Source organism: Sceloporus undulatus, chromosome 1 (genome assembly GCF_019175285.1).
Source record: "Sceloporus undulatus isolate JIND9_A2432 ecotype Alabama chromosome 1, SceUnd_v1.1, whole genome shotgun sequence".
NCBI lineage: Eukaryota > Metazoa > Chordata > Lepidosauria > Squamata > Phrynosomatidae > Sceloporus > Sceloporus undulatus.
In genome coordinates this window covers 1,994,423-2,012,295 of record NC_056522.1, presented here as the reverse complement: position 1 = coordinate 2,012,295, position 17,873 = coordinate 1,994,423, and the positions used below count along the sequence as shown (strand labels likewise).

General features: G+C 45.3%; 1 protein-coding gene across 1 annotated transcript; it reads left to right on the top strand.

The window, feature by feature from the left end:
* Positions 1-1,653: 1,653 nt before the first annotated feature.
* Positions 1,654-17,471, top strand: SLC35F6 (solute carrier family 35 member F6). Its single transcript, XM_042445656.1, has 6 exons — positions 1,654-1,775; positions 7,458-7,530; positions 8,968-9,139; positions 11,015-11,227; positions 14,729-14,839; positions 15,257-17,471. The coding sequence occupies exons 1-6, from the start codon at positions 1,693-1,695 to the stop codon at positions 15,727-15,729; spliced, it is 1,125 nt and encodes a 374-aa protein (XP_042301590.1). The 5' UTR covers positions 1,654-1,692; the 3' UTR covers positions 15,730-17,471.
* Positions 17,472-17,873: the final 402 nt, after the last annotated feature.

Below are 17,873 nucleotides of genomic sequence, written 5' to 3'. Positions count from 1 at the left end.
TTTTTCCTTTGAAGCTTCTTTGTCTAATTTAACTGTTATATTTGTAATGCAAGTCTATTTCATTATATATATATATATATATATATACAGAACACTTAGCCATTTTGATAATCTTAATAGAGACAAAAAAAATACTATTTAAAATAACTAAGTCCAGCATATTTTATAAGCGTATCTTATTATCAACAACATAACCCCCCTTTATTCTTGTAAAACAATATATTTAATAAATAACAGTGTTATAAAAAGCTTATCTAAAAACTCTTTCTTTTACTAACCTATATATTTTTATAAAATTCCCTTTCAGTTAAAGGCCTCAGCTGACCTTTACTCAATCCTATTAGAATAGATATATTGATTATAATATTATACATATATATATATATATATATGTGATTCCATATTATATATATGTAATTTAATTATAGCATACATTTATATAGTCTAACACAATTTCTGTTCTATTCATGTGTTTCTAACTCTTTTATTAAATCTTATGTTTGATTCAAATCCATTTCTCTCAACTTGAGCATCCACGGATTTTGGGATCCACACGGGGGACCTTGCAACCAAACCTCAGCGGATACCAAAGGCCCACCACCATACATTGGATTCCAGAATTCTGGATCAGGGAGACCCAACTTGTAATAATTTTGATGCCTTTGGAAAAAGAGGAAGATTACTAGCTGCCGGCTACAATGGCTCAAGCGGTTAAGACGCTGACTCTGTTAAGACTGGCAGGTTGGCAGCTCAAGGCCCAGGTGCCGCATGTGGGGAGAGCTCCCATCACTTCTGCCAAGCTAGCACTTTGAAGCATGCAGATGCAAGTAGATCAATAGGTACCACTTGGTGGAAGGTGAACAGCCTTCTGTGCAGCCATGCTGGCCACATGGTCAGAGTAATCTCTGACAACAACACTGGCTCTTCAGTTTGTAACAGAGGTGAACACCGGCCCCTATGCTTAGACACGATGTCACAACCTTGTCAACGGGGAATACCTTTACCTTTACATTTACCTCTCATGTTGAGGATGGAGCGAGCATGTTTTCTGCTGCTACAGAGAATAAGACCTGAAGCAGTGGTTGCAAGCTCCAGGAAAAGAGATTCCAGCTCAATATTAGGAGGAACCTCCTGACAGTGAGGGCTGTTGGGAAGTGAAAGTTGCTGCCTTTGAGTCTCCTTCTTTAAAAGGAGGCTGGATGACGTCCATCTGCCAATGGGGTGCTTTGATTGAGAGTTCCTGCATGGCAGAAGAAGGGGGCTGGACTGGGTCAGGGCCCCTGGCTTCTCTTCCAACTCTACCACTCTATGATTCCATGAAACCCCAGTAGGTAGGTTTCCATGGCTGAATGCGGATTCCCATTCCCATCCCAACCCTCAACCCAAACCACCATACGATTCTACCAATTGTACTGTTTGCAAAACGTCCTTTGCAAGATCCGAGGTTCGCAAAGTCTGGGGCTGGAAAATGAGTTTGTTTGTTTGTTTGTTTTTCCATCTGGGCGTTTTGCAAAACCTGGGCCACTAGATCACTTTTGCAAAACGACCATCATCACAATCTGGTCGGGCTGCTGCACGTGGTCTTGCCTCCCCCTCCCTGGCTGAGGGTCAGCTGACTGCCTGATGGTCATGTGACCTTTCTTTTGGGAGCAGGAAGCAGCAGGCGGGGCTGCTGCGAGCGGAGGAGGCAGGATGGCGGTGTCCTGGACCAAGTACCAGCTCTTCCTGGCCGCCCTGATGCTGGTCACCGGCTCCATCAACACTCTCTCCGCCAAGTGAGTCAGGCCTTGTTGTCATGGGCAGGAGGGAAGGGCAAAGAAGGAGCCCCAGCCGGGCCCCAAAGGCACTCCCTCCCTGCCTGGAAGCAGGCTTGCCAGCTGGCAAAGAGGGAAACGGCCAGTCTTGCAAAGAGCTTTGAGGCATAAGCATCGGGAAAGAAGGCTTGCACACTGGGAAGCTTTTTGAACCCTATCATAGGGTTTTCTTGGCATGTGCTCTCAGAGGGAGGGGGTTTGCCATTGCCATTGCCATCCTCTGAGGCTGAGAGAGTGTGCCCTGCCCAAAGTCACCCAGTGGGTTTCCGTGGCCAAGCCAGGATTCAAAGCCTGGTTTCCAGAGCCAGAGCCCAATGCTCAAACCACTAAACCATGCTGGGCCTCACCGGAAATAGTGGCACCTTTGCCTCCTGATGGTTTAATGTACGCAACATTATTTAGACATATTGTACACTCAGCCCTCCAGATCCGCAGATTATTTTTATCCATGGATTCAAGCAACCACTGTTTAAAAATATATAAATTGCAAAACACAAATCTTGACTTTGCCATTTCTTAGGAGACACCATTTTCCTAAGTCAGTGTATTGAATGGGGCTTCAGCATCCAGGGATGTTCTTACCCACAAGGGATCCTGGAACCAAACTTCAGCGGATAATGTATAAACTTAGCTTCAGGTTACGCGTGTAAGGTATAGATTAAGTATCATTTCATTTGGTGTTTAGGATTGGGTTTTATCTCCAAGGTGTCTCATTGTGTGTGTGTGTGTGTGTGTGTGCAAATACAGGTATTCCAACCCCCCACCCCCCCCAAAAAAATATCTGCTCTCCCAAATGCTTCCTGGTCCCAAACATTCCAGATAAGGGAATTTCAACCTATCATTTGATTCTATGTTAATGTTGGCCTTTTGTGTGTTGTTAACAGTATGGCAGTCATTTAAACTTGTAAGCCGCCTTGATCTCAGTCTTGGGGAAAAGGTGGGAGAATTCAAGAAAAAATAACAATGATGGATTCTGGAAAACCATTAGCCATCTGGGTAGAGATGAAAACGGCCTTCTTCTTCTCCCGTTTTAGCTCTGTTTGCTGTGTTCGCTGTATTCTGCCTGGCTGCAGTTTTGAGCGTTTGGGTAAATAAGTACTTGCCAAGGAGAGGGACCTCCGCTTTGCCCCATTGCAGGCGCTGAGCAAGCTGCCCCACTCTGGGCTGTCTTTATCTTTCTGCTTCATTTCTTATCCCAACTTCTTTCTTTCAGTCAGTCTCAAAGGTGCTACAAGATCTCTCTACATACTGATTTTGCAGACTAACACGGCTCTATCTTTGGATTCTGTCCTTATCTTTTTCCTGAAATTCCTTCAGTGTCACTGGATTTGCTGTTCTTGTTGTTCCAGAGCTTGGTCAAATATTACCAGAAACGTTAGAGAAGTGCACTTGGGTTCAGTGAAGTCACGGCAGCTCTCCCATTTGGTTCAAGTCCAGCACTTTGTAATATAGGCCCAGTACAGACCTGCCTGAAAGGCCAACTGGGGCATCACATACACATGACATATACGCTAACTCTGCCCCCAGGGCACCATGACACCGCGCGCTGTTCCACATGGCACATGACCTGGAAAGGTCAGATCTGGACCGTGGCATGCAGTTACTACTGCCCCGATCTGGCAGAAGAGGGGCAGTCTGCATAGCCCCATCGTGGTACCCTTGGTATCCGCTGGCGTTTGGTTCTAGGACACCCCCCTCCCCCTATGGATACCAAAATCCATGCATGTTCAAATTGCATTAAAGTAAAATGGTTCCTCTCATATAAAATGGCAAAATCAAGGTTTGCTTTTGGGGATTATTTTTCAGGCCTTGGATGATTGAATCCATGGATAAAGATAAGGAACAAGATAAGGGCAGAATCCAAAGATATAGGCTGGCCCCCTCCCTGCTGGCCTTTTGCTGGCAGGTAAAAACTTTTTTATGCCAGCAGGCTTTCAGCAGATAATGTACCGACACCTTGGCAAGGGCAGGGAACCGTCTGAATAACTATCTGTAAGCTGCCTGAGAGCCTTCAGGGCTGAAGAGCAGAGTATAAATACCATAAATAAATAAAGGACGCTTTTATGCTGGCTCTAAAAGGAGCAGCATTTTGCTGTTTCTTTTAGAGCTGGCAAAGCGCCGGATTGGGACAGCGGCATGTGGTTGCTGCAGCCCCAATCCAGTGCTAAAAGGGGCGGCGTCAAGCCATCGCTTTGGGGCCGTCTGTTTTGCCCCATAGTAGTCAAAAGAGCAAATAATCAAATCTACAACAGTCACAGCCACAAATGTGGAGGGCCAACTGCACTGCATTCTTGGTTTTCATTCTTCTGTGAAATAAAGGCCTGTGTGTGAGTCATCCCCATCTTACAACATCTAGGACTGACTAAGCAAGTATCCTGACAAAGTGACCCGCCATTGGCATTTCAAGAGCGGTCATGTGCACCCAAATTCTGCTGGATTATTAGCTTTAGAAAAACACACTGCAAACCAGTTTGCTTTTAGACTTGCTTGTCTACTTGGTGTAGCAATAAATCAACCATGTGAATATGACGATCCCTCTGCCCTGTCCAAATATTTCAAGGGTCAGCTGGAATATCTTGCTGACCACAGCTGAATTCTCACAAACGGCAGCTAAGGGACTCAACCAGTATTCCAAGGAGGTGAGAATCATCTGGCTCTCCAGACTTTGTTGGTCTGCAACTCCTAGCATCCATCATCAGTGGCAGTGGTGGTTCAGACTGATGGGAGTTGCAGTCCCAACAACATCTGGAGAGCTGCATGATTCCCATTAAAGTGCATTACAGTAGTAACTGAGGCATGTGTTAATGGGCCCTCCTGCCCTAAGAAATCCTCCATCAGCCCCTGAGGCTTAACAGAAGACTCTGGTTGTCCCTCGTTCTTGCTCCAGAGAAGAGCATCTGTGTCTTTCAGGATGTCAACAAAGATGATTGGCAGCCATGGCATCTGATCCTTGACGGAGTTTGCTCTCCTGCTCCTCTTTCTGTGACATCCTGGTCTCAGATTCCAAAAAATCAAGCATTCTGGCCCAGTGTCAGTGGAGAGACAGACAAGCGTCTTTAGCAATTGCTGCTAGGCTGGGGGCAAGTCTAGACAGAAAGGATGCACCACAAATTTTAGCAAGCAGTAATTGAACTATAGTTTTTTCTGAGTTTTTCAGGCTGAGTGGCCATGTTTGAGAAGAGTTTGCTCCTGATGCTTCGCCAGCATCTCTGGCTGGCATCTTCAAAGAAGATGTTCTCTGGAGATAGCAGCCACAGATGCTGGTGAAACGTCAGGAATAATCTCTTCTCGAATATGGCCGCACAGCCTGAAAAACTCAGAAATAACTATGGATGTCAACTGTGAAAACCTTCAACTTTACAAAGTAATTGAACTGTAATTCCCAAGACAAGGTAAATAATAGTCTCACTATATTCTGTGCTGGTCAAGTCTCATATGGAGGACTGCATTCATACAATCATAGAGTTGGAAGAGACCCCAAGGGCCATCCAGTCCAACCCCAGTCTGCCATGAGGCAGAACTCACAAAACCATTAACAAATAGGTTCATAAAACCATAGAATGACAGAGTTGAAAGATACCCTAAGAGCCATTCAGACTGTTTAAAAACCTCCAAAGGAGGAGACCCCACCAGTCTCCAAGGCAGCAGTGTCTTCCACTGTCAAACAGCTCTTGCCATCAGGAATTTCTTCCTGTGGTTTAGGTGGAATCTCTTTCCCTGTAACTTCCATCCATTGCTCTGTGTCCTGTTCTCTGGAGCAGCAGAAAACAAGCTTGCTCCCTCCTCAATAAAACATCCCTTCAAATATTTAAATATGGCTATCATGTCCTCTCTTAACCTTCTCTTATCCAGATTAAACCTACCCAGCTCCCTAAATCTCTCCTCATTGGGCTCGGTGGTGATCAGACCCTTCACCTTTTTGCTCCCTCTCCTCTGGACATGCTCCTTTTTATCTTCCAGACAAAACAAATTATCATTTTTTAAAAAGCAAATAAAGGTCCAGCACATTATTCAAGCCCCATTTCCCCGGGGGGGGGGGGGACCCAATGCTAAGGTATATACTGTATATATTCGTATATAAGTCTAGAAATTTTACTCAAAAACTTGACCCAAAAAGCTGGGTTGACTTATCCACAGGTCAATGTAAGTCCTGTACTTTAACTCTTACATATATTAAAAAGGAGCCATCCCCTTTCTCTGAATAGAGTTGTAAAAGGCCAGAGCTTAGTCCATCCTGAGAGCACCAAAAAGAAGCATGGATCCCTGCTACTCTCTTATCTGTTTAGGCCTTAGGATGAGCACAGTTATGGCTGGTAGAATTTGAATAAGTTCTTTGGCATCATTTTCCTTTGCATCATCCTTTGTTACATGCCCTGAAGTTTTATCCTCGACTTATCCACGGGCCATATCAAAATCCATAATTTTGGCCCCCAAACCTGTCCTCGACTTATATATGAAGACGATGTATAGTTGTGTATATACGATAATCATACAATCTGAGAGTTGGAAGAGACATCAAGGGTCGCCCAGTCAATCCCATTCTGCCATGCAGGAATACACAAGAGTCCTCCCTGGGACAGATAGCCATTCAGTCTCTGTTTAAAGACCTCTGAAGAAGGAGACTGCACCACACACGCTGCAACAAAAGAGTTTTCTTTGCTTGTGGAAAGCTAGCAAAGGGGGGGCAGATTAGTCTTTCTGGGAAGGGTCTGGAAGTAGCCACTGAGAAGATCCTGCCTCGCATGTCCCGACCAAGTGTTCCTGAGGCTGCTGGGATAGAGAGAAGGGTGCCCCAGAAGATCTCAAAGGCCAGAGCCAAGTGTATAGGAGAGTACAGTGGTACCTCGGGTTACGAAATTAATTCGTTCCGCGGCTAATTTCGTAACCCGAAAAACCTTCGTAACCCGAATTGCCATAGGCGCTAATGGAAAAAAAGCCGCGGCTCTGCCGCGGCTCCATTTAAAACAGCGCCAGGGTTTTTTCGTAACCCGAAAAAAACCTTCGTAACCCGAAACAATAAATCCCTATGGGATTTATTCGTATCCCGAAAAATTCGTAACCTGGGTAATTCGTATCCCGAGGTACCACTGTATGTGTTCCTTCAGATAACCTGGACCTGAGCTGTACAGAGAAGGCAGATGAAGTCTCCTGGGATTCTTGAAGAGCCAATATCACCAGTGCCTTCTTTTCTTCAAGGCTGATGCTCCCAGGGCCTTTTCCTTCATCGTGGCACCTACTTAACCCAGGCGTAGCTATGCTGGCATGGCTCACCAAAACAGTTCCAACCTTTAAATCTTTGCATATGGAAGTATCCCTTTCGGGCGTGATTCCCTTTCAACCCCAGGGCACAGCTCCTTCTGCCCACCCACAGAACAGCTCCAGGATAGCAAATGAAAGCATCTCCAGAACAAACACCAGTGTGTTGTTTCTGTTGTCTGAGATTTCACTTACTTTCATAGCATCTAGAAGGAAGGACCAGAAATCTAGGTTTTGAAAGCAAAACAAAAAGAGAGAAGAGAAACTCAAGGGGTTGAGTTCTCTGTCTGATATCGCAAATTTCTGTCCTCACAGGTAGAGGTGAAGTGCTCCAGAACCACAAAGGGGTGCGTGTGACTATTCTAATGGGTGTCCTCTTTCTCCCAGGTGGGCTGACACGCTGACCGCCGTGGGGTGCAATGGGACCAGCGAACACAAGTTCGAACACCCATTCCTCCAGGTAAGCAAACTGAAACCACTTTGTGAAGGAGAAATTGGGGGGAAATATTTTGTTGGTGGGGGGGATTACAACTCAAAGAATTCTTCCATTCTGGCTGTAGTCCAATAATGTAACTTTTCCAAATTCTAACATTCAGAGCCACTACCTGAGACATACTTAGCATCTTTCTGCTCTTTGGGGAAAAAGAGCAGAATATGCGTTACCTCATGCATGTCCTGCTCTTTTCCCAAAAGAGGAGAAAGCTGCTAAGTATGACTAATAATGCATGAGATAATGATGATAGCTGAGGTCTTAGTATATTAATTATACTTATATAAGTATAATTTAGTAACTAGCATCTCCTAGCCTGACATCCCAGTTTTGGTTTACTGGGCAATAAACAGTTGCTATGAGGAACAGAGGTCTGCTCTTTTGTCAGTGAGGACACTGATGTTTCCAACTCCTTCCCACCAGTGATCTCCAGTGAAACAGGCAGAAGCAGTATCTCTGAGGTGGTTCCTCAAGTTGGGGAAAGTCAGCTGGCTATGACCTGATCGACAGGTGAACAGACTTCTGTTGCTTGCAGCAGACAAGGGAAATGTTCCTTATTCCCAATCAGTGGCATCTGAAGATGTCCATGTCAAAGATGTGTCTCCAAGCCTGCCTGTCTGCTCCAGGTTTAGGTCAAACTTTGAAAGGACCTGGCCGTTGTGCAGAACACCTGTCCTCAAAACAAAACCTTGGGAAACTCCTTTAAAAATTGAGATTTAAACCTGGCGAGGATTCAGTCCTCTCTCCATCTCACCTCCTCTCTCCTACAGATGAGAATGTTATCAGTAGGGTATGTGTACAGAACTAGAGCTGGAAACAATGGAGAATGTATGACTCTGCCAAATTAGCAATTTGATTGTTTGCGCTCTTTTTACCTTTTACTCTCTAAAGCTAGACCTCTTTGTTAAGTGTCCCTACTCTTTGAGATATAAAATACTATTAGTTCTGAAATGGGAATATTGAATGTAAATTGAAAAGTAGAAAATGTATATAGTATAATAGTCTCTGAAATGTTCTGATATCGATAGTGTTACTTAATGCAACAATTTGCTTACGAATCCCAATCTTACGCATAGAATGTATCTTTTTTAGGAATTATGATTTAGCTTCATTAGAACAAGTACAGTATAGGAAACTAGGAAGTGTTTAAGAGAATATGAAGAATTCTTGCAAAATAGTTATATGTTAAATGTGTTTTCAGATGTAAGTCTTTGGATTGGTATGTATATTGCATTGGTTTTGTTTGTCTACTTGTTTGTTTGTTTGTGTTGTCATGTTATACTGTTGTTATTGTGAATGTGAAAGTTGTCCAGACCAACATTTTGTATTTTTATATTTCAATTAAAAAAAAAGAGAATGTTATCAGTAGCCATCCAGAAAATTGCCATGCCTCTGGTTGCTTTCCAGGCAGTGGGCATGTTCCTGGGGGAGTTCTCCTGCCTGGCCGTCTTCTACCTCCTTCTCTGCAGCGACCGGCGGAGGCCAGAGCCCACCATGGCTGCCCCCCAGTCCTTCAACCCCTTCCTCTTCCTGCCTCCAGCACTGTGCGACATGACAGGGACCAGCCTCATGTATGTGGGTGAGTGGATTTGAGTCTCTTTTCTATGCCAAGCAGTTGCAGCTGGTGGTCAGATTCAGGGTCTAGTCCAAACTTTAAAGGAGCTCCAAACCTCATCCCTCAAAATAGGTTCAGCATTTGGAAGGATCCTTGAAAATTCACACTAAAACCCAGAGCTGATTCACAACCTCCACCACAATTCCTGGAAGCCCTTGTGAGCCACCTTGGGTCCCTTTCTGGGGGAAAGGTGGCATACAAATGAAATAAATAGATAGGTGAAGAGGTGATATGATAGTCCTGTTTAAGTATTTGAAGGGATGTCATATTGAGGAGGGAGCAAGCTTGTTTTCTGCTGCTCCAGAGAACAGGACACGGAGCAGTGGATGCAAGCTGCAGGAAAAGAGATTCCAGCTCAACATTAGGAGGAACGTCCTGATAGTAAGGGCTGTTCAACAGTGGAAGATGCTCCCTCAGAATGTAGTGGAGTCTCTTTCTTTGGAGGTCTTTAAACAGAGGCTAGATGGCCATCTGTCGGGGATGCTTTGATTTGGATTTCCTGCATGGCAGAATGGGGTTGAACTGGATGGCCCTTGGGGTCTCTTCCAACTCTATGATTCTATGATTCTATGATAGATAAATAAGGCCCAAGCGAATGTGGGAAGAAGCCTTACTGAGAATATGAACTGTAGCATTGGGTTTACCATTGGGAGAGGCAGGAAAATATAAATAAACTATTATTATTATTATTATGCTCGCAGCTTTGACTCAGCTCACAAATTATGTCCTTAGATTGTGTCCATGTGACACCAGTGTGTGTCTGTATTTAATTTATACCCCATCATCATCATCATTATTATTATTATTATTATTATTATTAACCTTTATTCATAAAGCGCTGTAAATGTACACATCTTTCTCCCAGTTTGTGACCCAAGGGGGCTCATGGTGTATGTATTAAAGCAAAACACAATTGAAACCATGAATAATACAAAAGTTTAAAAAACAATAGAACAACAGTTGTATTGGAACCATGTGAAAGAAGAATTGCAGCACTTTTGTATCACTTCAAATGCTGTGGTTCCATCCTATAGAATCCTGGGATTTGTAGTTTCATGAGGTGCTTATAGCTCTCCACCAGAAGGCAGGGAATGCACCCTGCAACGTATTTAAAAGCTGCTTTGGGGGAGGCAATTCACCCCCTCCTTTTGATTCAAGAAACCATAAGGGGCCATCATTCGCCCATTCCTGGACTAGAAGTTGGGTTCTTTTCCCAGTAATTGTAGGGCAGATTTCACAGAAGAACATGTTTTCTTCCTTATTGTATATTCCCATTAGCACATCCCTTTTACTCCTCCTTTTCCACCCTTGAATTCTCTACATTCTCCTTCCTTCCTCACCATGAGACCTAGAAACATGTTTTTTTTTATCTAATACAGGGTGCCCTTGGTATCTGCTGGGTTTTGGTTCCAGGACCCCCATGGATACCACAATCTATGGATGCTCAAGTCCCATAAAATACAATGACATAGTGAGATGGTGTCCTTTACATCAAATAGCAAAATTAAGGTTTGATTTTTTTTGAATTCATGCATCAAACCATGGATGCTTGAATCCATGGATAAAGAATATATGGATAGGTTTTTGTAGGTTTTTCAGGCTATGTGGCCATTCTCTAGAAGAGTTTATTCCTGTGTTTTGCCTGCATCCGTGGCTGGCATCTTCAGATACATAGGACTAACTGTAAGTGTGAGTGCCAGGCCTGAGGATTGCAGTCTGGGGACCATAATCTCCCTCCCACCCTTAGACCCCTGCAGTTCTCTTGTGGTACTTTGGCAGAACAAACCAACCTACATCTCTCCTTGCCATCCTCATTCCTCCACCCCGGTTCCCTTCCAGCTCTGAACATGACCAGTGCCTCCAGCTTCCAGATGCTGCGAGGAGCCGTGATCATCTTCACGGGGCTCCTCTCGGTGGCCTTCCTCGGGCGGAAACTGGCCCTCAGCCAGTGGCTGGGCATTCTGGTCACCATCCTGGGCCTGGTGGTGGTGGGTCTGGCCGATCTCCTGAACAGCAACGATGAGAAGCACCAGCTCAGTGACGTTATCACAGGTATGAAGGGCCTGGGGGAGGAAGACCTGGGAGGCATTGCCTGGGAGTTTCAAAAAAATTTAAAAGCCCATTTTTCGACCAGCATCCAATCTCTGTCAAAGGAGAAACGTAAAGAAGGGGAAGGCTTCCAAGTTCTTGCAGACTTGACTTTCCTTGACATTGCTATGCCTGCAGGATCCCTGTTGTAATGCTTCTGAGATCCTTTTTTCCTGCTTCTGCTGAGCAGACTGGGACTTCCAGAGAGCACTTATCTGAACTAAGCTGCCATCACCCATTGATTTGAATTCCTCTTTTATAGCAATGCAGTGAGACATTGCTGGGATTCCACTTGCACTTTCCGTCTCTGATACCACAGAGATGTTCCTCCACACCAACCCAGGTATGGAAACAAGACTGAGCAAAGGCACATGAAAGAGAAGTGTGAAAGACAGAAGTACTTTTAAAAGAAAAGATTTTATTCCAAGTAAGAAATCACCATTGCAAAAGGATGTCTCCTTACAATTAAGTTACGATAACATCCGAACTCCATTAAACAGTAATACCTTTATGGGGCCAACCAAAATGCACAATGTGCACGTTTCAAGCTTTGGAAGTTCCACTGGCTTCTTCATCAGTTAAAGGTGTTAAAAATCATACAGGAGAAAAAAAGATGGCAATGTTACTCATAGGCTTGCATTTTGTCAAGATGTTGTTTCTCTTGGTACAGGTGGTATGCAGGCAGGTCACTCCTCCTTCTGGCCCAGTGGTTCTGGAGCAAAGCTTCTTGAAGTCTAGGAAATAAAATTTAAATTCACTAGATACTTCCTTTGAGATCCAAGTCGTCTCCCTCTTTTGTGAGGCTCAAGCCCCTTTGTTAGGCAGAAAACACTTAATTTCCCAAGAAGCCTCCGTTCTTTTGTATTCGGAAAACGTTAGGTGCTGTTAAGATAAAACACACCAATGCAGTCCCCATTTTCAATTTTTTTTTACTTCTGTAGGAGGTAAAAACCTCAAATAACGAAGCCCCAGTCCTTCAGCAATCCTTAGGATTCTCCTTTTGCAGCTAAAATGTCGTGTCTTTGCAGTTATAAGAGTTATAGACAAATTACATTCTTTCAGTCAAGCCAGAAAAATAATCAAAGCCCTGTTGCAACTAGCTAATACATTCTTCTGTTCTACTCACAGATCAGATGGGGTGTGTAGTCCTTGATGTTCATGCGGCAACTGGGAGTCTGGACTCCTTTGTCCAGCCTCTGCCAGCTTGTCCAGTGGTCACAGGAGCATCCCTTTGTCAGAGTTCCCTCGCCTTGTGGTCAGTTGAGGCCTTTCAAAACTTATGCTAAGAAAGATCTCAAAAGTTGGTGCTTCTGCCCAGCTGGCCATCTCGCTGGGCAGTTGCTCTCTCTGGTCACACTGAGCCCCATTAAAATGTAACTTAACCTTCTCACATCATTTAACCCTCTGTTGCCTGGGAATAAGGGTACCAGTGCTTCCCTGGTATTGGGGAAAACCCCATTATCTCACCAGTGTTGTGTTCAAAGAGGGAAAGGTTGCCAGGCACCCATTTCTAGCAGCTACAGGCTCAGCTGAAGACTACCAGTCCCCTCACCTCCTTCCCCAATTGCAGCTCAACTGTCCAGATCCTGTGACTCCCCCCATCAAATCCATGCTTGCCTCCCTTTCCCAGTTATAATAGCTTTGCAGGGTTTGGAAGATGCTTCTCTTGTTATTACTACATCTCCCATGAATACAGTAGTTGATGGAGTTGGGTCTGTTGGTTCGGGAGATGTCTCTGCAGGGATGCCAGTGGGAAGACAGGGAAAACTTGTTTTCTACTCAAGAGGGTAGAATGTGATTTGAATTAGAAGGAACTAATACTGAATGTTGGAAAGATTTCCTGATAGTGAAAGCTGTTCAACTGACTCTTGAGCAGATTCTCAGAAGGGAGTAGACTTTCAGTCGCTAGAGATTTTTAAAGATTCCCACCTCTTAGTTTTAGATGTGGATTTTTGTAATGGCAGAGGGTTGGAATGGATAACCCTTGGGGTCCCTTCCAACTTGGTGAATCTATGAAATCAGACAAATGAACAGAAGGTAGGCGTGTTACAGACGCGCCGAAGGGTCATGCTAGGGTTAGGAAGGGGCGTAGTAGGGTTGAGAAGGGGCGTCCCTTCCAGATGCCCCTCAACCCTAGTACGGACCGAGTCCATACAAAATGGCAGCACCCGTCCACACGGGGAGCGCCATTTTGACGTCGCGGATGCATAGCATCCGGACGTCACATGGCAGAAGTGACGCCGCAAATGTGCAACTAGCGCCTCGTGGCGCCACTTCCGGGGTGTGGAAAGAAGCGCCATTTCAGCGCTTCTTTCTTGCTGCGCCCAAGAACTGCGCAGTTTGGCCGCTGAAGTTCCTTCTTGGGCGCTCTGTAATGCGCCTTAGATAGGTTACAAGAGCCAGTGTAGTGTAATGGCTCCTCTGCCGGACAACACACTCTCTCAGACTCAGAGGAAGGCAAAGGCAAACCCATTCTGAACACACCTTAGAAAACCCTGTGATGAGTTCGAAAATGACTTGAAGGCACACAGCAGCAAAGATAGATCCAGCTACCAGCTGTAACAGCGAAATGGAACTTATCCATTAAACTAATTCTATTAAAATCAATTCAAAATATTTAATTTGATTCTGATAAATTAATAGTTTGCAGTCAGAGGAAAGTGCAAAATAATAAAGGCGTGTATGTGTTTGGCAGAGATAAGGAGAAAGAGAAACATGGAACAGACTCCCCAGTGTTCAAACCCCACAAATTGGAATCATAGAGTTGGAAGAGACCCCAAGGGCCATCCTGTCCAAAATTGAGTAGGGAGAACAGCAGATACCTTCTAAGCCCCATTTGGGCCCACACAGAGGGTCACAGGACTATTTGAGGGATCTCTCTGTATCCCAAACCTGCTTGAACCACATTAATAATTTTTTTCTGAAACCCAAAGTGGCAACCTGGCTGCTGGTTTTGCTGCCTGGTAGTTTTGAGGTGCCATTATTGCTGCACCTGCTCTGCAAAAATGATGCAATTGGACACTGTTTAACTGCCATAGTTGAATGCTATGGAATCCTTGGATTTGTAGTTTGTTGTAATATTATTATTATTATTATTATTATTATTATTATTATTATTAATATAATTTATTTATATTCTGCTTTTTCACAGAAGAATCAAAGCAGATTACAACAGTATAACAGTTGTGACACCAGAGCTCTCTGTCAGAGGCTAAACCTCTCACAAAACTACAGCTCCCAGAATTCCATAGAATTGAGCCATGGCAGTTAAAGCTGTGTCAAGCTGCATTATTTCTGAAGTGCAGATGCAGACTATGCCCCACGTTGCATCCCTTAAAGGTGTAGGAGTAGGCTGTGCCCAAAATCAAAAGAAAATTGGGCAGCGTCTTCTGATGCATGGGGAGTAGGTGGTTGCAGTCCATACAATTGCTATCCTAGCGTGCTTTGGGTCTCTCTTTCCTGCAGGTGACCTTCTCATCATCATGGCCCAGGTGATTGTCGCCATCCAGATGGTGCTGGAGGAAAAGTTTGTCTACAAGCATGATGTCCACCCTCTCCGGGCTGTTGGCACTGAAGGTAGGCAAGTGAGAGGACCAGGGGAGGTCATTGTTTTTAATAATAAACCAACAACCAAACAAATGTAAAAGCCATTTACATGGGTCATTCATTCACTTCCCAATACCTTGGTGTGCTTCCTGATAGCACCGCCATAGATAGAACAATATGGAGCACAGCAGTTTAAAAAGCATTAAACTAGTATACATCCCAATTAAAACACTCCTTTAAGACTTCAACCTCAAAACAACTGAAGCATTGAAAAAGCATATTGCATGCTCAGAAAACCCAAATAAACTGCAGTTCCTGACATTCCTTGCTTGCCAACTTTGCTAGTTTTGGGAGCTGCAGTCCAAGAATGCCTGGAGGGCTGGACGAATCCCACTCCTGGTCTGGACGCACTTTCTGGTCTCTGAAATCTCATCTTTCTCCACACAGGTTTCTTTGGCTTTGTCATTCTCTCCCTCCTCCTAGTGCCCATGTACTTCATCCCCGGGGGCAGTTTCAGTGGCAACCCACGCAAGGTGTTGGAAGATGCCCTGGATGCCTTCTGCCAGATTGGCCGCCGCCCGCTCATCGCCCTGGCCCTGCTGGGCAACATCAGCAGCATCGCCTTCTTCAACTTTGCCGGCATCAGCGTCACCAAGGAGATCAGTGCCACCACCCGGATGGTGCTGGACAGCCTCCGGACAGTGGTCATCTGGGCAGTCAGTTTGGCCGTTGGCTGGGAGGCTTTCCATGGGCTGCAGATCCTCGGCTTCCTCATCCTGCTGGTGGGGGCCGCTCTTTACAATGGATTGCACCAGCCACTCCTTGCCCGCCTGCCCTGGAGGAGGCCCGCTGCGGGTGCGGATCCAGATAGGGAAGGCCTCTTGGCTGCGGATGGTGCTTCCATCAATGGGGACAGCTGATGGGAACGAAGCCTTGTTGCACCAGGGACACTTTGTGGTACCTCCTGCATGCATCACTGGAATGCCAGGACCAGAAGTCCCCAGACTTTTTTTGACTCAGAGGGGCTCTGCTTCACCTTGGAAGCTTTTCCACCATTCAGCAGTCTTGTTCACATCGCAGAAGGAAGCAAGCAATGGGGTTTGCAACCGCAAAGGAACCAGTCCCCAAATGGTTGAGGACTTGTTTTCCCCTGGTGTTGGTAGAAAAGCACCTCCACCCTCCAAAATTGGTATCAGGGAGCACATACCTGGCATTTAGCTATCTGCAGCATCTTAGAAATCTCAAGACTGGTCATGTGCTCCCCTCCAGATGTTGTTGATCTACCTTTCCTAGCATTCCTGAGCATTGGCTATGCTGGCTAACAGGGATGGGAGCTGCAGTCTACAACAACATCTGGAGGGCCACTTGAATCCCACCATTGTCAGGGAGGCATTGTGGCTCAGGTTGCATCCATCTGCTTTGTGGGGATCAGTTGCACTATTCAGCAATTATTTTTCTCTCTGCTAATACAACACCTCATGGCTTTCATCCTGTCGCATAGTCCCAAGTAGAATAGGCCCATTGAATCAAGGGTTGAAGGGTGAGTCGAGAGGTAGGGCAATCCAGTTGATTCAGTGGGTCTATTCTGGTTGGAACTGGCAATATCATTTAAGCTGATGTACAAAGAGGGAAGCATTTCTAGGTCTCTGATACCCTTGCTATCCATAAACTCCAGCATAGCTTGATGGCTCCCATCTGTGGTTGGACTGCAGGTCCCATCAGCCCTGTCTAACATTGCCAGTGGTGAGGAATGCTGGGGGTTGCAATCCAAGAACATCTGGGGGGAGACAAGTCATGCCTTCTTCATGTCAAGTACCTCACTTTTCTTCTATTGCCATCTTCCCAAAATAAGGGATAGTGGACGGTGAGGCACTGAGAGTCCAGAATCACTACCTCTCTGTCAGATGCAGCTGCTTTCATTGCCAGCTGTGCATGATGGGGGTTGTAGTCCAGCACGGCAGGAGGGAATTTGGTTCAGGGAGGCTGCTCTAACCCTTGCAGTGCTCCAAATGTTTTTCCTGTGTATCTTTCCTTCCTGGTGAAAACTCTCCCAGAGCCTCAAAGCAATTGAGCTTCAGCCAGTCAGGGATGATGCACTTCTTACCAACTTACTTTTGGACATAGTGGGTTCTTCACACCTGTCTAAGCAGCGTTGGGGGGATGATGGGTGGAGAGTTGGCTACCAAGAGGCTGGCTGATTGGACCCACTTCCAAATTCACCCCTTCGTGTCCCGTCTGTAAAAGAGGCCACTACCCTCTAGATGAGTCCTGAACAACCTCCTAGCAAGCACTTGTGGTGGTGAGGAGGGTAGCAGTCCAGCCAGGTTGTGGTTGGTGGTGGGCTTGAGATGCCCCTCTGGGGTCAGTTTGGATCCCCACTTGTGTGCGGGGGGGGGGGGAACATCTTTGTCCCAAGTCGTGCAGACTACACCTGAGAAGTAGGCATTGAGATCCACTCCACAGTCAGGGCCAGCTTCATCTCATTCTCTCTAAGACAGACCTCTTAAATGCTGAGCAGACTTTGCCTGGGCTCCCTCTGTGGATGGTGGTGGTGGTGGTAGTAGTAGTAGTAGTGAGGGGCATGTGAGGGAGGGCTGGATTCTCCATTTTGGGAATATTTTTAAAATGCATTAACTAACTAATAAAAACAGCTTGGTTTTGAGATTCTTGGTGTGCCTGAGTAAAACATTTGAGACTTGAATCTGTTTCTTAATCTCAACTAGAGAAGATTGAGTAAGAACCAGACAATGACAGAATCAAAAGAGTTGGAAGAGAGGTTAAAGGTCATCCAATTCAATCCCCTTCTGCCCCTCCTTCAGCTACTTTGACTCCCATCTTGGAAAGTAGGATATACATCAAATAAATGAATACAAGAGTACACTAGGAAAGCCCTTCCTTTGACAGATGGCCATCCAGCTTCTGTTTAAAAAAAGTCCAAAGAGGGAGATGGCACCAGCCTCCGAGGCAGCTGCGTCTTCAACTGTTGAACAACTCTTGCCGTCAGGAAGTTCTCCCTAATGTTTGTTTATTTGTTTTATAGGCCACCTTTCTTTCAGGCTGGGAC